Source organism: Phoenix dactylifera, chromosome 13 (genome assembly GCF_051530095.1).
Source record: "Phoenix dactylifera cultivar Ajwa chromosome 13, Ajwa_hap1_PhDact_Kaust_v1.1, whole genome shotgun sequence".
In the NCBI taxonomy this organism is placed as follows: Eukaryota; Viridiplantae; Streptophyta; class Magnoliopsida; order Arecales; family Arecaceae; genus Phoenix; species Phoenix dactylifera.
This window is the reverse complement of record NC_143202.1, coordinates 7,933,680-7,954,575: the sequence shown is the minus strand read 5'-3', so window position 1 is coordinate 7,954,575 and position 20,896 is coordinate 7,933,680. Positions and strand designations below refer to the sequence as shown.

Genomic DNA, 20,896 nt, shown 5'->3' with positions numbered 1-20,896 from the left:
TCTCTTTTTCTCAGTGGAAACCTTTTGTTTTCAATAGAATCTTTTTTTCTTTTCTTTTTTTTCTCCATTCTGAGGTTCCCTCGTATTTATAGACAAATTCTTAGGCAGAATTTGAATTTCTTCCTTTCCGTTCTAATGAGAATCTTTTTCTATTACAGAAGAAGACAAAAGTCATTCACAGCTTGCCGTTGTGGTCCCAGCAGTACAAGGGTCGACTCATATAACTCAGGGTTTGACTTATGTTCATTCTGGATCGGCACTTCAAAATGTGGAGAAAGCTTTTGCTGTGTCATCTTCAAAGGGTCGACTCTTAATTCTTTAGGGTCGGCTCATCTTCATCAGGAGTCGCCTCTTTAAACACAAGGGTCGACTCATCGTCTTCAGGAGTCGCCTCTTTAAATGCAAGAGTCGACTCATACCATAATTTTTTGGCTGTCGCTTAAACTGAACTGGGGTCGACTCTTCAATTTCGGGGGTCAACGACTCTTCAAGCTTCTCTCAGGCGGTAAAAACTTTCTATTTACTTTAAACTATATAAGGGTCGACTCATGTTTTGCGGGGGTCGACTCATTGACTGTATTCCTTGATTATCAGAATCAACTTAAACTTGTCCTTTTTGCTTAGGAGTTGACTCAAGTTTTTCAAACATAAATCTTAGACTTCTGATCTCCATGGATTAGATTATGATCATTTTCTTTTGGAACATGTCCAATGAGATGTTTGCGAAGAACTTATGATTTTGCAGTGCTTCATTTCTTCTGATTTTTCTTGACTTAGAAATCTTCACTGTGGAGTGATTGAGCAAACCCCCATTTGATTTTGATGAGCTCAAAGCATTTGAGTATATTTTATGTTGTACTAATAAATTCAATCTAGTATTTCAGGCAAATATGTGTGAATTTCTAGTTAAGTGCCTCAAGCTCTGATTCAAAGTAATTTGGATAAGTATTGGACTCAATTTGAACCAAAGTCTGCATCCCGAGTCGACTCCGGAAGATTACGAGTCAACTCTGAGTGGTTTAAAGGTTCTGGCACAAGCTCGAGTCGACTCCGGTACTCTACGAGTCGATTCCGACTAAGAACAGACAGAAAGACAGAAAGAATAGTTTCAGACCCTGTCAGCGAGTTGACTCTAAAACGTTTCGAGTCGACTTCGATGCTTGCCGAGTCGACTCCCGACGGTTCCGAGTCGACTCCAAAGGGTAACAGACAGAAAGACAGAACGATGGATTTTAGACCCTGTTACCGAGTCGACTTCAGAAGGTTATGAGTTGACTCCGACGTTTGGTGAGTCGACTCCGACGTTTGGTCCGAGTCGACTTCCAAAGGAAAGCAGTTTGAAAGGCAGAGAACCAATCTCGGAAATCCTGTGAACGAGTCGACTCCAAGAGTTCCAGAGTCGACCCCTAAGTCAGCCGAGTCGACTCCAACAAAGGGCGAGTCGACTACGAGGCAGATCTGTTCAATAGACAGAGAATCGGTTTTTCGGACACTGAGAACGAGTCGTCTTCCGAAGATCTCGAGTCGCTTCTCAAGACAGCCGAGTCGACTCCAAAAAAATCCGAATCGACTCGAGGAAGAAAACAGAAAGATGGGTTTCTGGAACTCTGAGAACGAGCCGACTCCTAAGTGCCCGAGTTATCTCCAGATGTTGGCGAGTCGACTCGAGGTTTGGTCCGAGTCGACTCCAGGACGGGACAAGCACTTTAATTCAAATCCTGAACAATGGGCGAGTCGTCTCTAGTAAAGCGCGAGTCTACTCCAGTAACAGCTGAGTCGACTTCAGATCGCATGAGTCGACTCCGATCCCAACGGATACATTGTCAGGATGTGCAGACGGGACAGAACGGCTCCAAATCTCTCTCTAACAGCTAGTTTTCGAATGAAACCACTTAAATAGCCAGAGTGAACAGTAGTAGACAACAAGAGAGCTATTCTATCTAAGCATTAAAGCATTTCAACCACTAAGAGCTTCCGTTGAGTAAATCCAAGAAAAAGAAGAAAGAAGTGCATTCAACTCAAATCTGAAAGTGCTACCTTCGCATTCAAGGCTCTACTACTGTCCTCCATCAGTCGGCACATTTAAGAGGAGACTCAGAAATCGAGAAGCCCCCACTTCCTCATCTAAAATCTGTTTAAGGGCTTCTAACTCTACTCTGTTTATATTGTCTCACACTTGCTTTTTAGAAGCTTTCTTTGAGAACTTTTAAACTCTTATTTTATATACTTGATTCAATCAGAGGATTGAATCAAGGGTTGTAAGGTTTGTTGGTGAGCCAAAGATAAAACCAATAGTGTAAGGTTGTGGTTGGTGAACCGGAAAAAACCAACTGGGTTTGATTGTGAACCCAGAAAAACAATCGGTTGGTTCTAGTCGGTGAGCCCGTCAAACCGACCGAGTTCGTTGTGACCTCGTGAAAACAACAAGTTGGGTTGTGAACTTGTAAAACAACCGGCTGTAATCCGAGGGATTATAGTGAACTCCCAAGTGCGGCTTGGGAAGTGGACATAGGAGCAAGAGTTGGCTCCGAACCAGTATAAATTTTTCTGTGTTTGTATTGCACCTTGTCTCTTTCACTCTCTTCACTCATTGCACTAATTCACTTGCAATATATTTAGTTAATCACTCACCTTATTTTTAATTGAGCAATAATTAATTAAAACCCAATTCACCCCTTCCTCTTGGGTTGTCTCCTTGGGCAACACATCTCCTTAAACTTTTGGGATTTTAGAGCAAAAGGGACTCTTCCTCTAGTGCCAATTTATTACTGCTAAAATTCGGCCCAACTATTAGGCACTGAGATGACAAGAATGATGAAACTTTTGATCAGATCATCAAGGTGGGCTTGGACTTGCTGTCAGTCTCAAAGCTTGAGAAGGAGTAGCTAGATGGAAATGGCTGTGCTTGGATAGGAATTCTAGTGTTGGATTTGATCTGAAATAAGGAAGAAAAAGTCCACTTGCCTGAGTGTCTGGTCACAACCCTTTGATGCCTAAGTTAGGCAAGATCTTAGGAAAACAATGGAGGTCTGAGAGAGGCAAAGGTCTGAGGAGAGAGAGGGTCAAAGAGTTATAGGCTAGGTATCAGATGAATGTACTTCGAGGTCCCCCGAGCTTTTTTATTTATAGATGGAGTTTGTTGGAGTCCGTTGAGAGATCGTAGGAGAATCCTAATTGGATTATCTCATATCCAATGTCTAATATAGTGGGCCGAGCTGTAACGGCCTAATATTAGGCAGATCTTAACTGCATGTTTAGTGGTGGGCCACTTAGTGAACCTTAGTACGTCAGCTCTGATCAGATCGGTTAGGGCCTGATTCGGCATGATTCAGGTGAAGTAGTAGCCATGCAGCGAACTCTTGTTGGTTGGCATTTCTCTTGCTTTCCCATCAAAACACTAGGGGCTTGTTTGGTTCGCGGGAAAAGAAGGAGGGAAAGTGTGGTCAACAGGAAAGTAATAAGATGCCTCTTGTTTGGTTGGAGTTTTCAAAAGAGAGAGATGGAAAAGTTATATTCCCATGGAAATATGATTCCCACATTTCATGAGAAAGTCTTTCCTATGAGAAATATGAAAAAGTTACTTTTCCATGAGGCGCAAATCACTCCATCTATATTTTTTTCCAAAAAGACCCTTCAGCATTAAAGAGGCATTAAAGACCTAACTTTTATTAAGGGTATAATAGGAATTACACATAACTTTTTCAGGAAAGTGGATGATCAACCAAACATAAGCACTCTAAAAATCTGTCACTTTCCCATGTTAAACCAAACATGCCAAAAGTACATTCCCAGGCATTCTCTTCTTAGGAATCTTCTTCCCAGGAATCATATTCCTAGGGGGGAAAATGCTTTCCGCGAACCAAACAAGCCCTAGATGAAGACTATAAGAGGACCAAAGAATCTCTCACGTTGCTACTTGAGCAATGTTAGTTACAATTTTTTCCTCTTTCGGATGGGAATGTTAGCACATTTAGGGCCCGTTTGGTTTGTGGGAAAAGAAGGGGGAAAGTGTGGTCAACCAGAAAGTAATAAGATGCCTCTTATTTGGTTGGAGTTTTCAAAGGAGAGAGAAGGAAAAGTTGTATTCCCATGAAAATATGATTTCCACGTTTCGTGGAAAAGTCTTTCTCATGAGAAATATGGGCTCATTTGGTTCGCAGGAAAAGAAGAGGGAAAAGTGTGGTCAGCGGAAAAATAATGAGATGCCTTTTGTTTAGTTGGAGTTTTCAAAGGAGAGAGACGGAAAAGTTGTATGCCCATGGAAATATGATTCCCACATTTCATAGAAAAATATTTCATATGAAAAACATGAGAAAGTTACTTTTTCATGAGGCGGGAATCACTCCATTTTTATTTTTTTTCCAAAAAAACCCTTCAGCATTAAATAAGCATTAAAGACCTAATTTTTATTAAGGACATAATAGGAATTATACATAACTTTCCTAAGAAAGTGGATGGCCAACCAAACATAAACACTTTGAAAATTTGTCACTTTTCCATTATCAACCAAATATGCCAAAAGTATTTTCCTAGGCATCTTCTTCCTAGAAATTTGTTTCATAGGAATCATATTCCTATGAGGAAAAATGCTTCCCGCGAAACCAAACGAACCCTCTGGAAAAGTTACTTTCCCGTAAGTCGGAAATCATATCATTTTTATTTTTTTTCAAAAAAGCCCTTCAATATTAAAGAGGCATGAAAGACTTAATTTTTATTAAGGGTACAATAGGAATTATGCATAATTTTTTCAGGAAAGTAGATGGTCAACCAAACATAAGCACTCTGAAAATCTGTCACTTTTTCATTGTTAACCAAACATGCCAAAAGTATTTTTTCAGGCATCCTCTTTGTAGGAATCTCTTTCCCACAAATCATATTTATAGGAGGAAAAATGCTTACAGCGAATCAAACGAGCCCTTAAAAATTTATGTAAGGTCATGTAACATTTAAGGGTAACAATGTTGGACTCCATCTATTTGACTTTCTATTTAACATGATTTGTTAAGATTGTTTACTAAATTGCCCAACTTTAAAGTTCATAGGTTCGATTACCAGCAGCCTAGAAGTTGATGGTACAAATATATATATTTTTTTTTTCTCGCACCGTGACGGAGAGAAACGTGGTCCGTTAGGTTGCCGTTGATGGGTTTGAGCGGACCCGGAGGATAAAAAAAGACCCAACAAAGTCCCGTAACCGGGTCGTGGTACCAGGGAGTCGGCAATAGAGAAACCGAACTCGTCTCAACCGTCTTTGTTCAGTCTGTCTCGTTGGTGGAGTTCGCCAGCCAAGATGTCGTCGCTGCTATCCATCGGCGGAGCAGCGCTCTCCTTTCCCCCTCCGGCTGCCGGCCGCCGCCGCCCCATTCGTGGCGGCGCCGAGGCCGGCGGAGCAGCGCTCTCCTTTCCTCCTCCTGCAGCCGGCCGCCACCGCTCCATTCGTGGCAGCGCCAACGGCCTCGGATCCGCCCAGGAGGCGGCCCTTGTCCGCCGGGCGGCGGAGGTGGCGGACCTCTCGGCGGGGCTCTCCGCCCCCCACCCCAACTCCGGGTGCCTGATCACCATGGGCTGGGACGTGGTCGGGCAGGGCTTCCTCTACGCGCAGGGCACCAAGTGCGCGGAGCTCCAGGCCGTCGAGATGGCCGGCGGCCTCGCCCGCGGGGCCACCGCCTACCTAAACTTGGAACCCGACGACTGCTATGGCGACCGCACCCCCGTCTCCTCTCTCGTCCAGGTTTGGACCCCCCCGTCTGCTGACCTTCAAACTGCTCGAAAAGCTATTCTTTTTTATGTTTACGGATTAATTGGTCGTGTGGTGTTTGTATGAATGTCTCAAATGTATTCGATGTTATTTGGATTGATCACGTAGCAAGATGTTGGCTTTTGTCTTGGACACTTTTTTTTCCTTTTTATTTGCTGATCATCAAGTAACAAGATCGGTTTTCTGGTGTCTGTATTGATTTTATCAACTGATATTGGTTTTATTTATATCAATTTTCTGTCAACATATGAACTTTGGCGTCATGCTTCCAGTTCAAATACGTCATCTTAGGTCATCCGTTGGGTTTGAATTTAATGTTCGTTTCTATCATCTGTACTCAGATGGGTTCCTTTTCTTTCCCTTTTGTCAATTTTATTACTAAACGGTTGTCAAATCATCATATTTTTAGTTTTCTACCTCAGTAGGAACTTCTTCTTCGTGTTTGAAAGATTTCTCTGTCCAAAATGCGGAAAAGCTTGCTGGGTAACTCTATATGGTCATCTAACCTCATACTTTTGAGCCAATTATGTTCGCAATCGTCATGGTTCTTCATAATGATCAACTTATTGTAAATTCCTGTTTTTATGGTCCACTGAAAATGGATATGTTTGTTTATAATATTATGTTACATTTGAAGAACATTACATGTATATTTATGAGATATTGCATATGAGACATGAAGGGCTGATGTTAGGCTAATGTCACCTGTGTGTTTTGTAACATTTGGAGAATTTTGTGTTTGTAATTGCATGAACAGGATGAATTTTCATCAAATGTGTTCAGTGCGTATGATGTTGATATTCTATCCATTAGGCAGGAATTTCAAGAGTTGTGGTGGGGCTCAGACATCCATTGGAGCACCTGCGAGGAAAGGCGATCAAATCATTAAGGAGTGAAGGTGTTCAAGTTGATGTTGTTGGAGAGGATTTAAATGGTAAAGTATTTGAGGTAATGAAACCTTTCAACCTTCTTTCTTGTAGACTGGTAAGATGAACGAGAGCCTGTGGCTTTTCGCGAAATTACTGAGCTCACTGTTTAGGTTGAAAGAATTTCAGAAAAGATGGATGCCGCAACTTCATCATCCCCATTACATTGCTCATGTCACAATGCATCTTCTTTCCTCTCATGCGTATCATTTTAACATTATTTCATTAGAAAATCATTGCATTTCTGGGGTCTATGGGTTTTAAGGAGGCATTATCTCTATTCTCTATTCTCCAGCATGATTTCTTGCTTATTTCACTATCATGAATGTTGAATATCAACAAATACAATGCCTACATTTAAAGCATTTAAACTCCAATTACAGTGTATGCATGAGGACATTCCAAACCGATTTATCATGAACTGTTCAAGAAACTGAATGGTGAGCGATCAGTTCCTAGAGCGGGATAAGAAGGCTACTGATGGGATCGGGGGAAAAATTTCTTCAGAATTTTTAATATCATAGTTTAAAAGATACCCTTCCTATGATGCTTTAGATGCTTCTTTTTTCTTCTGTATTAGTACATGATGTCCTTTGGCACTTGGCTTCTTCTATAGAATTTGGAAACTACTTTCTTCTGAACAAAATTTATTGATATGAAGCCCAAAGCTTCAGTTCTGTACCCTTAATTTCCTAGTTTTTTGGCTTTCAATAATCATTTTCTCTTCGCATTTTGGATAAACATTTTCCTTTTTTGGAAAATTTGGCTATTGAAGATCCATACATCTGGCCTCAAATAGTTTGGCTGGATGTTTAGGGTATAAAATTAAGGTGATAGCATGCATAAAACAGCTCATTTACAAACCTAAAATGAAAATGATGAAAGGAGATTTTCCTTTACGTTCTGCAGTTCAATTGTGCATATTTTCTGATTTAACTAGAATAAACTTAAAAACTTCTACATTGATTTTGATTTCATTTTGATTCACTCTACATGCTGCTGTATTGTCTCTATTAACTAGAATAGCAAAGGCCATCACCAATCTTTTTCATACAACATGTTTTTCCTTTTGATTCAATGGTTTATTGCAGACTTTCCATATTATAGTCTAAATTCAACATGTGCTGTGGATGCATTTACCTGCCTGACTGTTAATGCATGACACAACTTATTGAAAAGAAAACTTTTGATGCATGACACATATTAAAAATCATTCTCAACTTATCATATATTGCAAATTTTATGCTTAAATTTTGAATCATGCTCTCCAATCCTTCTCTTTTATCTACTCTTTTTGTAAACCTACAAGAGAAAGGCCTTTTTATAATCAATTTCAAACTATTAGTGCGCTGCTTGCCTTAAAAATGGGAGGTTTTAATCCCTAGTCCTTTTCTTACCAATACATGATATTTATTGGTTTAATAAAGCATGATTCAAGTTCAAATCATCATTGCCATTAACTGGGCACTAGTATAGGCTAGTCCTTACTAGTTTGATGTCTGTGATTATCATAGATTCTCATCATTAAAATTTTAATTTCTAGTATCATACGTTTTGAGCATTTATGAATACCACGTAACCTTGTTTTGTTGCTCTTTGAAGGGATTTTTTTGCAGAATTGCCAATTTTAACCCTATGTGTAGCTTTGCTATCATAGTGTTTTTGGGAAATCAGTTGATGATAGTTTTGCTCTTATTGGAAAATTTTGGATATGGAGAGTTGAATACACATTTTATCTTCATGCAGTTGTTCATGCAACAATTTTAAGGTTTACTTTTTTCTCTCTTGCTTTATTTGGCAACTTGCATCTCAACTCCATTAGTCTCTTACTTTATTCCTAGGGATCATTCATTTCATAATTGGAAATATGACCTCTCTTGTCCTTCCCTCCCCTATAAGCATGACCATAAAGATCAGCCTTGTCCCAACCATTTGATCTTGGATCTATGAATTCTCATTTGCCAATTGCTCCTATTAATGCCTAGCTCTAGTATTTTTCCCAGCTTTTTTATATCTTGCCTCACAATTTCTATGCATGCTAGCTTAGGTCTTCCTCTACAAGTTCTATATCCTTTCCCATAAATTTGAGCACCTCTTCTTGCTTGACCTTCGTCACATCTCATTGCACATGTCCAAACCATCTCTCTTGGTTCTCCATCACTTTGACCCTATGTTGCCATGGATGGCCACTTAAGCATCATGTGTAATCCATTGTTGGACTAAGTGGTTCTTTGGTGGTCAAGCATCGGTCAATTTAAAGTGATGATAGCATTCAATAGAAATAACATGTATTTTAGCTTTTAAATTATATATAATTATATCTAATTGAATCTAGAATTTTTGCACTTAACTATATTAGAATATGCATATATTTTGTTTGCATGTATGTGTTTGTGTATATAGGCATATGTTTCTTTTTAGCAATATATTTTATAGTCCAATGACATCTGAAAATTTACATTGGATATAAAACTTTGTTCCTCATATTTTACCGTTGTTCTCTTATAATTTAGTTCTCGCTTTTTCCCCCAATTCCCTCTTCTCCCCTTCTTTCACCATTCCTTCATGTTTTTTTTCATCTCTTTTCTGTTAATTTCTTTGGCATATCTTATCTATATTTCTCTTTCTTTGCTCTTTAGTCAGACTAAAGTCATGCTAGTTTACTTCCTTATAATTTGTCCTATTCTCCTAAGCCTTCTCCTTCTTCACCTTATGGATTTGTTTTTAAAATTCCATTTCTCTCTTCTTTTAGTTTCTTCTTTTTTTCCTCCTTTTATGTTTTATGCCACTTGTTTTCCTTCATTTTGTCTCTCCATCTTTTTGCTTTCTTGGTTTAGGCCCACAATTATGCTTGCTTACTTAAACTTGGAAGTATGAGTATCCTTCATTTCCATTAGTGTTAGTTACCATGGTTAACAAAGCTTAAATTCAAACTCCTTACCTATTTTCTATAATTGTCCACTAGATTATGAATATGAAGCACAGGAAATATTTAAAGTAGATAATTTTTAATTGAGCATCTATTATATTATCATGTCATAGAATCTGTATTATATATAAAAACAGCAGTTTTATATTTGAGGAATACTTGATTCCACTTACAACTGTCATTTTTCTTCCAAAAATTCCATCTGTATCTATTACAATATAGGACTAACTCCTAACCAAATAAATCTGACTTTTTTTTTTCAAAAATAAAGCAATCATTAAAAGAATGGATGAAAAAAAATAATTAGATTCTAGTTGCTCTTCTTAAGGGCGATAATTCAAGGAAAAATATGAGAAAGATTCCACTGTTCTATTACAATTTATGCATATAATATAATTTACAATTTTATATTTCACTATGATATGATCATTTCTCCAATATCATGAATATCAAGTCTTTTTCTAGATTTCCTCATATTTTATGATTGTGGTTATTCTACTCTATCATGATGTTATAATAGAAATTATTTAAGTTTATTTGCAGATTTATATTATATTACTCTTAAATGATACAATTTTTTTCAGTTCAGTTATTAAAGTATGCTACCATAAATGATTTACTTCCTTTTTTGTGCAATTACACATGCATATCTGTTTAAGGAAGAAAAGTGGAAGTAAAGGAACTGCCTAGGTCCCTAATCAGTCCAAGTAGATGCTTAGGTGTTGACTGTACATTTGGAGATCCCTAGTGTCAACGGGCATAACTGAGCCGAGGTTGATCGAGCCTAAGTCTGATCAAGCTTGTTGAAATTAATTTTGAGCTTGAAATTTGAGTTCAAGCTTGATATATTTACCACTATCTTGAACTTAGTTCAAGTTAAATTTTGAATTGCAGCCACGAGTCTTATTGATGAGCTTGAAAAATCCTAAATCGAGCTACAAATCAATTCAAGCTTGAACCAAGCTTGATTCAGCCTGTATTAACATTTAATTTATTTAAAAAATTAAATAAACATTCAAGCTTGGAACAATCTTAGTGCTATGGACCGTTAGATCCAAATCCAAAGGCCACTGTATAAATATATATGCACATTAGCAATTAGGTATATGCAATGTACATTTGAAGGAGGGGAAGTGGATATGTTTTTATGTTGAATCAGATAAAGATAGAGTTTGATTTGTTTGGGAGTTTTATTTTTTAGTTCTTGTAGTCTATTTTGATCTGATCAAGGAGGAGAGATAGGCAATAACGGGGGAAAGAGAGGAAGATATCCACATGTGGTAACTGATATGAAGAAGAGAGCAAGTGGGGTAATTAATGTAAGATAAGCGAGTGGGCATTCTTGGCATAAAAAATGATCATACGAAATCAAGAGAGAATATCCCTTGATATCAAAACTATATAATATATTGAGCCCAATTGAACAAAACCTAATCGAGCCGGGTTTGTATTTGGCTAGGTTTGAAATTAATTTCAGGACTAAATTGCTATTCTATTGTGGAAATAGCCCCAGTATTTGACATAATAGGTGCAAGACATGACAAAAGAACATATGTAAGCAAAGGAACAAAAGAAAGCAAACAAAGAAGATATTATAATTTATATGGTTCACCCAAATTTGGGCTACATCCATGGTTCAAAGATATTGAGACGGCTACTCTAGTATTTGCCTCTTAAAGGATAGTCCGACTCCCTGGAAGAAATCCTTACCCTTCGTAAATATTGAAGGTCCAATACAAATGATCACTTGCTAGATCTTGACAAGAAAAACACCATGTGTCACATCACCAAATCCCTTTTTGTTGCCCAAGCAGCCCTCTAGCTCTCTCTCTTGAATATCTTGCTTTCTTCTATCTTACAGACACAACATTGAGGGTTATTTAAATAATTTTTGAGCAATTAGATGGCGAAATGCAACCTCTATTTGTCTTATGTAATATTGAGATCAAGATCCGCCAAACTGATTTTGGGACCTATATCGGTTAGCGGCTGGTTTAGTACCGTACCGACACTCGGTATGCCAAGGCATGCTGATTCTGAAACGACATGCCAATTTTTTCCCAATGCCTTTTAGGTTTGATTTATTGGTAATCTTTTTTTTTTAATTTTTTTCAATGATTTTAAGTATAATTTAATTTTTTTCATGTTTGTATGACCCCAATACAATCTAAGTGATGCATCTTGTTATTTTAGAGTGATGCAAAACATAAAATGATCAGTGAGATATTGCATGTTATAAGAAGCAACATAAAATATCCTAAAATCAATTAGTGAGATACAAAATATAAAATGATGCAATTAATTACATATATTTATAGTACAACATACATACCGATATCTAAAATCTCTTCGAGTAATGATGCCTCTCGTAGTTATCCGGATCATTAACATAATGAGGTGGCACATTAGCTTACTCTAACCAAACGACATTGTAGTCCTGTATGCTTATTCCATAAGGAACGTGCTCTGGGTTATAACCATTCTCAGATGTTTCACTAAAGCTCAAGCTTTGAGAGGTGTTCCTCTGGCTGATAATATGACTATGGAGGGGCCCATCCTAATATACCGGAAGCAAAATTCAACATGTAGGATGCTCTAGGCTGCGTAGGATAATGCTCAGACGCACTATATCTAAATTCGTATCTCTATGGGTCATAGGTTGCCTGTAGCTGCGGATAATAGGATCCAGTATATGACTCAGAACCTGATATGTTTATAGATTCTACCTGTGTGAGGTCATTGCAGCTGCATTGTGTCCTTCTAAATGACCTCGAGGAGCCTGTCTTCTATATACATCGTATTCTTGCGGGCTTTACTAGATCGTGCACTGTGATCCCTATTCTGTATAGAATGCGTAAACTGGAACTTACTGGTGAATCGAAGACTATCCCACAGCTTTCTCTTATAAATAGTGGTCTCATGTCCTCCACTCCCTCCTTGGCCAGTCACGACCAGAATTGTTATCGCTACTCTTTCTCGTCTTTAAATTTGAGTGAACTAACGCCTCCATACTCTCCATCGAGATTGCAACTACCTTTTTTTTTCTTTTTTGTTGTGCTGAGCAGCTGCCTACTTACTCTTCGTGCCCATCTCTGTTTGGCTATGCTGGGATAGATGTTGCCCTTTGGACTGGGTCGACCAAGTAGCGCGGTGGTCGCATCTATGCAACTCTCGATCATATCTTTAGGAGGATGTCTCGAACAAGGAGTCATGTGATGACCGACTTTCCAGTGACCTTTGTAGCTGATCAGTTGGAAAGATGTGTGAAATGTTGCGATTTACCCATTGCCCTGCATCCATCCTAGCCTTGCTAGCTATAAAACAGGCCGATTGTAGAGGCGATCCTAGCTTATCAAGCTCCAACTTTTGTTGCTGGCCCATAAGACATCAGATCATAGGATCATCCTCATCGTCAACAAAAGTATTGTGAATCGGATTCGTATACTTCAGCTCCACTTCGTCCTGAATGCATTTCAGCCTTAACCTCAGATCATAGTCTTTGAACGTTTCTATGTCAGATGGTTCCTCGGCTTGCTGTGGATGGGGGCGAAGGTGGACTAGTTGCTCTCACAGCCACTCAAGGAGACTGTTTGGGAGAGGATCCGGATAACAAACCAAAATAAATTCATCATTCTGCTGCAAAAATATTGAAGAAACTTACATATAAGATAGTATCATATTAGTAACTATCTAACGTCAAGCCATAGTTATCATTGATACGTAATATACCAAAAATTCATACTTTTCTTATAACAACTGTCGAGATTCCAAAGTTGTCAGTGCCCTCTCTAAAGATTTTTGGATGTGAAAAAGAGCTATATTGTAATTTATTAATCATTGAAGACACGAGTTAACTTACGTATGTCACTTAAGTTAATTTAACTCTTTTGCACATAGGGCTGCGACTTCTGGATCAGGCTCGATCTTGTAAATCACATTACGCAGAGCGGCCAGAAGTTTGTCGTCCATAACGATTCTACGTATGGTGTATTGGAATCTCGGGTTCAGATAGTAAGCTGTAGATAGAGTTCGTAATTGTTTTAGTAAAATTATATAAGTATAAAAGCAGTCTAATTTTCAATATTTTTACTTACTTGCTAGATGCAAGTTCTTACCCATCTGGTAACTCCACCGCTGCTTAATGAATGTACTCCTAGGCATGCATCGAATCTGCCTCCCTGATATGATTTTTTGCCCTCTCCATAATATGATACAAGAAGCCTATCTAGGGATATCTCTCATTGTCCATGGTCCAAAGCACTTTGTATAATGGCTTGATAACTTTTACTATCTTCTCAACTTACTGCTAGAATGTCTATCTCATCACCAAATCCTTTACAATGCCTCCCAATGCCGGCCCTCGCAAATATGCTTTTCTGCCACTCGGCTTTGACAAATATCTGATGTAGGCTTGCTTTTCTCTTAAGGAGGCTATTAAATACAAGATAGTTACTAGCAAACCGTATCACACCTGGTCTCAAGATTTCTCCCCCTGCATACCTCCTCATCAGTGATAGGACCTATGTATGGTTATAAATATATTTAGTAATGGTTTGAATTGTCTCCACTATTTGTTGCACCCTACGAATCTTTGCAATATCCATCAACATTAAGTCAAAACAATATGCAACACAGGCTTCAGAAAAAATGTGGTCACTGCTCCATTAAAATCTTTTTGATGGCTTTATATTGTAGCCCATTATCAGTGATGATCTGCACGACATTCTCCTCTCCTACCTAATTAATCACCTCCTCCATCAATCTGAGGAAGTATATGGCATCGTGTTCCTGATGGGAAGCAACAATCGACTTTTGGAAGAAAATCTTTATATCACAATATGTCAAGAGGTTGATGATGCTCTACCTAGTAGGACCGATCGAACCATCACATATCATTGTTCATCTATATATGGGCCACTTACTCTTGTATGAGGCAATCCACTTCTCTAGCTCATTCTTGTCAAGAAGCTCACCATAGATGTCCTTCGGTCCTATAGTACTTACATTGGGATCGGTAGCCTGTATGGAGAAAATGGCAAATCTATAGTATGTATTGTCTACCGCATTCGCTGGGATGTGGCTGAAGTGGAACTAAGATCCAATAGCTCGCCGCATATCTTTCTTCTTATTCTTCTTTAGTATGGTGTTGACCCTCTGCTGCTTCGAATCTTTTCTAAAAAAGACATGTGGATCTAAATTATGGATGGTAGCTCTTGAAAGAATCTTTCTGGAGGGTTTCTTTATACTATGAAAAGCTCCTAGCATAGATGCAATATGGTCACCTCCTTTACTGACTGCCTTTCTAACTGAGAAGGTCCTCTTGAACTCTGACTTTGCCCTATTGGTCGTAGAACCAGAGTCCCGACTCATTGCGTGAGGGCTCAATTGAGCTCTATGCTTGGCCACCTCATCCTGCTACCACTGATCATGTAGACTTGCCTGAATAGTAGCTTGGATCTGCCTTCTTGTCATCTGGAGTGGACACCTCCTGTAACTCCTTAGAGTAATAGGAAGGTGGCTTTGTCACTCGGCGGTCCATCTTTGCCTTCTTCATGAAAATCTTCTCCTTCATTGCTCTGAAATCAATGAAATGCTTTTTCATCAACTGTATACATCCAGATAACCACCAGCTAGGTGCTATTCAACCTGATTACACCTCTCTTGAACTCTGTGTTGCACCAGTTGCACTTCCAGTGATGCCACCAACCTGAGAGCATTTGCCTGTGATCCCAATTGATGTCATGCTTTGGATCCTTCTTTTTCTTTGATGGCTCCATTGTTGTAGGTTTATCAAGCCCATCAGTTTATTAATTATTTAAAAATAGCAAAATTTTGTTACAATTAAAAAAATATTTTCTACTTTAGAAAATAAATCTGACTTATCTAATACATAGTGCTAATTTTTCATATTTTTTGATTTATTTATATATTTTTAATATCTTTTAAATATAAAAATATATTTAAATATCATAAATTCAAAAAATTATTTTTTTATTTGAGAAAATACTTCTAAAATATGTAATATACTACTAATTTTATAATATTTTGTATTAATTATATATTTTTATTTTTATAAAAAATAATTTTTAAATGCAGATATTTTAGAAAATTAATTTGAGCTCAGATTTATGTAGGACCCTACCATGGATGCTACATATATTTTTCTAAGCACCTAGGCCTGCATCAAAGGCTACTTATTTCTTATTTTTTTAAAAATTTAGGCCTAGGCCTAGGCCGGCGCTCCATCAAGATCTCTCCGATGGTTTTATATTGTTGCCTATTATCAATGATGATCTGCATGATACTCTCCGCTCCTCTAACCCATTATTGTTGTCAAGAAGCTCACTGTAGATGTTTTTCGGGCCTGAAGGATCTGCATCGAGACGACAGTCTGTATGGCGGAAATGGCGGACCTATAGTATGTATTGTCTGTCACATTCGCTGGAATGTGGCTGAAGTAGAACCGGTATCTAATAGCTCGCCATATATACTTTTTTTAGCATTCTTTAGCATTATGTCAACTCTCTATTGTTTCGATTCTCTACTGGAGAAGGCATAATCTAAATCATGGATTGCTGCTCCTCATGGAATCTCTCTAGATGACTTCTTTGCTACCAAAAGCCTTCAGTATAGATGCAATATGGCCACTATCTCTGCTAACACCCTCTCTAACTGAGGAGATTTTTTTAAACTCTGGATTTGCCTTGCTGTTCGCAGAACCGGAGCCTAACTCGTAGTATGAGAGCCCAAATTGACCTCTATGCCTGGCCACCTCATTCTGCTGCCACTGATCATCCAGGCTCGCCTGCATGGCAGCTAGGATCTTTGCCTCGTCATCTAGAGGGGATGCCTCTGACTCTCTGGAGTGATAGGAAGGTAGTTCTGTTGCTTGGCGGTCCACCATTGCCTTCTTGAAATTTTTTTTCTTCATTGCTCTGAAATCAGCAAAATGCTTCTTCATCAGCTCCTTCAATCTGGTTATCCCTCCTCTTTTGAACACTATGTTGCACCAGTTACACTTCAATAGTGCCGACCTAAGAGCATTTTTTCATGATTCAACCAATATTACGCTCTGGTTTCTTTTTTCTTAATGACTCAATTTCTACGGGTTTATAACTACGTCAGTTTATCAATTATTTAATAAAAGCAAAATTTCGTTATGATAAAGATAATTTTGTTACGTCAGAAAATACATCTAATTTATTTAATACATAATACTAAATTTTTATATTATTTATTGATTTATATATTTTTAATAAATTTAAATTTAAAAATATATTTAAATATCATAAATTTAGAAAAATTTTCACTTCAAAAATTACTTCTGAACTATGTAATATATACTACTAAAAAAATTAATTTCAGCTCAGATCCATAGAATCCAACAATGGATGCTACATGTATTTTCTAGGCTCGTTGGCATGCATTAAAGGCCACTTATTTCTCATTTTTTTTTCAAATTTAAACCTACACCACTATTCGCATGATCGCATCAAAATTTGAATAAATGAACTCCAAATTCTGTTGGAGAGTAGTTTTTATGCCCCAAAATACACATCTGATTTTACAATTTTTTTGTAATTTTTATTTTTTAGATTTTTTTCTATTTTTTAATTAAAAATAATTTTGAAATTTTTAAAAATTTTATATAGTTCAAAAATTAAAAATTTTTATGTCATCATGTAGATCATCATAGATCTATAACATATAATAAAATCAAGCCCAAATCAAAAATTTTTGCACGATCTTTCTTTAATTTGCAATTTTCGAGTTATTTTTTCAAGCCTCTGTAAAAATGAGGGAATGAGATTAAAAAGAGGAAGTACACTTTATTTAGGCTTGGATCTTCCTTTTGAAGTACTGAATCGGTGTGATTTTTGCTATGAATGGAAGGAAAAAAGGAGGAAAGTTCTCCATCCCTTAGAAAATGATTCTCGGGCTTTCTCAAGATCATTTTATCAATAAACAAAAAAAAAAGGAGAGGGTCTGGTTCAAAACCGAGTCGACTCGGTGCGAACTGTCTATTTTGCATCATGTTCAAACGAAACCGGCTGGTTTTAAACGGTTCCGGCCTGTTCTAGGTTAGTTCTAGCCAATACAAGTCGGTTCGGACCTTGTCTGGCCGGTTCCGGTTGGTTCGGAACTGGTTTCGGCCGGTTCGGGGCAGGAATCGACTCCAATGGTCGAATCAATCCGGTTTTCCACCGGGTCGGCTTGGTACGGGCCGAATCAGGTGGTTCGGTCGAGTTCGGCCTTCCTTGCCTACAGGTTTATTAAGCACATTAGTTTATTAATTATTTAAAAACAGTATAATTTTATTATGATGAAAAAAGTTTATTTTTTACATAAAAATACTTCTAAATTATCAAATATATAGTGCTAATTTTTCTTTTATTATTATTTATATATTTTAATAAATGTTAAATTATTTTTTTTAAATATCAAAAAATTTAAGAAATATATTTTATACTTCAGAAAATACTTTTGAATTATCGAATACGTAGTACTAATTTTTTATATTTTTATTGATTATATATTTTAACAATTTTTAAATTAAAAAAATAATTTTTTAAATATAAAATTTTTAACAAATTAGATATAGCTCAGATTTATATAGAACCCTACCATAGAAGCTACGTGTATTTTTCTCGGCTTATGGGGCATGCATCAATGGTTGCTTATTTTCTAATTTTATGCAAATTTGGGCCTTGGCCACTGTGCGCATGATCGTATCCAAACTTGAATAAATGGACACCAAATTTAGATCTAGAGTAGCTTGCATCCTCCTAAACAAGCTTATAATTTTACAATTATTTTTTAGATTTTATTTTATTTTTTAATTTTTAATCTAGAAATATATTTTTATATTAAAAAATATAGATTTAACAAAAATTAAAGATTTTAATTTCATCATGTAGATCATTCATAGATCTATATCATATATGAAATCATGCTAAAATCAAAAAAATTGGCATGACTTCCCCTTATTTTTTATTTTTTTGCATTATTTGATGTTAAAAAAGAAAAAAAGAAGAAGAGATGAGGTGGAGGAGAGCCACCTTACCTTGTTTTGGGTTGGAACTAGTCTTTAATTATTGAATTCACCTATTTTTTAACGAAATAGTGTTGGGGGGGGGCTCTGAAAATAAAAATAAGTAGAAGGCCTAAGAAGGCTCAGGAGGCCTTCTTAGGCCTCTTTATTATTGGAAAGAGAAAAGGGGGGGGGGGGGCAGACTAGTTCATACTGGTGCGAACCGCTCACTTCATACTAGAGCGAACTGGTTCATATTTTAGCAGTTCGCATCGGTTCCACTTTGAACCATTCTGTTTGGAGCAATTCTTCTCACTTCTTAGAAATTAGGGCCAAACCATCTTGGTTCAGTTCGGTATGCCCTGATCTAGGCAATTCAAGTTGAATGTCCTCTATTCTTGCTGACATCCCTAGACACTATAATGCCAATCACACCATTACATTCACATTTTGTTCCACCATCTTTCATCTAACCTCACCCATAGCAGTAGCAGATGATGCCTCCAGTTGCTTTTCTATTTTTGCAGTTTTTGAGTCCTAAAAGCACTTGTATAACCCTGTTATGAGTGTACCTACAGGTGAAGGGGTTGTCCTCCATGCCCATCACCCTAGCCACCATTGCTTGACCAGCTACCATGCTTGGGCCCACAAGAGCTGGTGAAGAAGGAGACCACAACCTCATCCTTGGGAACTATTAGTAACACCAGTCTTGCATATGAGTTATACTTGATAATGTTAAATTCAAGTTCCATACCAAACTTATGAGCCTATGTGTCCGACTTTCAATTTTTCCTTTACCCAGTAATGATATATCAGACTTGGAGTATTTTTTCTTAATTTTGTGATGCAATTTTTGATCCGAACATATTTAGATGAGTTTTCTTTCGTGTCATTAATTGTGCTCTAGATAAGAAGAAGAGAAACAGCTACTGTTGAATATGGCAAGCTGAGATTGTAGTTTGATTTCTTTAATATGTCATAGTCCACTATCCTGTTCATGATTTGTAGATTCTCTTTTCATGAAATCTGCTGTAGGCCTGAAGTACTTCCATTTTCTTTCTTATTGTTCATTGCAAGCTCAATAATTGTCCATTTATGTGATATGAATATATGTTGATCTTCAAACCCATAAATGCCTGTTCATTCTTTCAGATATACTGTGTTCCTTGTGCTTGCTTACATAATATATCTATTTGTGTAAATTTAAGTAGAAGGCTGATATTCAGATACCCTAACATGTCATACCAGCTTGTTTATGTGTAGCAACTGATCTTCATGAAAATCATTCTTAATGAAGTATATCATATTTTGTCGCATATGTTATCACCTTGTTAACTTGTTGAAATCATCTATTATAGGAAGCTTTGAAGTCCTGCCTCGTAGTAAATGCTCCATTGCTTTATAGAACTGCATGTCATGTTCCATTCTCTATTCTCAAGTACGCAATGACCTTGGATGGTGAGCAATAAAATTTTTCTTGGGTAATTTATATGGTTCCTAATTATTTATCTTCTCTTCATGTTACACATCTTTTCTCCTTTTTCTTAAAAAAAAAAAACTCCTGCAGCTTAGAAAGAGCATCATACTGAAGATATGTATAATATCTTTGCATTTATAAACTTATAGCTGGGGATTTGCTGGCAGGAAAAATTGCAGCTAGCAGTGGACATGCATCTTGGGTAAGCAGCAAATTGTCTAGAGGTCGAGTTTTTGAGCTGCGTGGGAGAAGTGATGCCATTGTTGTTGGAGGAAATACTGTACGCCGTGATGGTATATCTCTTTGAATAGGTTGTAATTGTGAGTCCATTTAATGAGGAAGTGTTGGTGCCACCTCACATGATTGTATTGTTTTCCTTGCAATCTTAGATCCACATCTAACAGCAAGACATGGAGGGGGCCATGTTCCGGTACGAATTGTAATGTCACAAACACTTGATCTCCCTGAAGAAGCAAAGCTTTGGAATGTCTTTGATGCATACACTATAGTTGCAACACAAAGGGGTGCTCGAAAAGAGATGCAGAAGAATCTAGCAAGAAAAGGCGTTGAAGTGGTGGAATTTGACATTTTGAATCCTAGAGATGTTATGGAGTATTGCTATGACCGTGGATACCTCTCCATATTATGGGAGTGCGGTGGGGCACTTGCTGCACCAGCAATATCTTGTGGTGTCATTCACAAGGTAGATTCTTTTTCATCAGGGAAACTTATGTTTGATATCCATTGTAACTCTTTCATTAGGAAAACTTATGTT

General features: G+C 37.4%; 1 protein-coding gene across 1 annotated transcript in view; it reads left to right on the top strand.

The window, feature by feature from the left end:
* Positions 1–5,199: 5,199 nt before the first annotated feature.
* The window catches only part of LOC103696140 (cytidine/deoxycytidylate deaminase family protein), a 56,628-nt gene continuing 40,931 nt past the window's right edge, over positions 5,200–20,896 (top strand). The window contains exons 1-5 of the mRNA XM_008777674.6: positions 5,200–5,731; positions 6,572–6,706; positions 20,003–20,102; positions 20,289–20,414; positions 20,511–20,824. Coding sequence (XP_008775896.4) covers positions 5,291–5,731; positions 6,572–6,706; positions 20,003–20,102; positions 20,289–20,414; positions 20,511–20,824 — 1,116 coding nt within the window. The 5' untranslated portion in view covers positions 5,200–5,290. The remainder of the gene's footprint in view (positions 5,732–6,571; positions 6,707–20,002; positions 20,103–20,288; positions 20,415–20,510; positions 20,825–20,896) is intronic.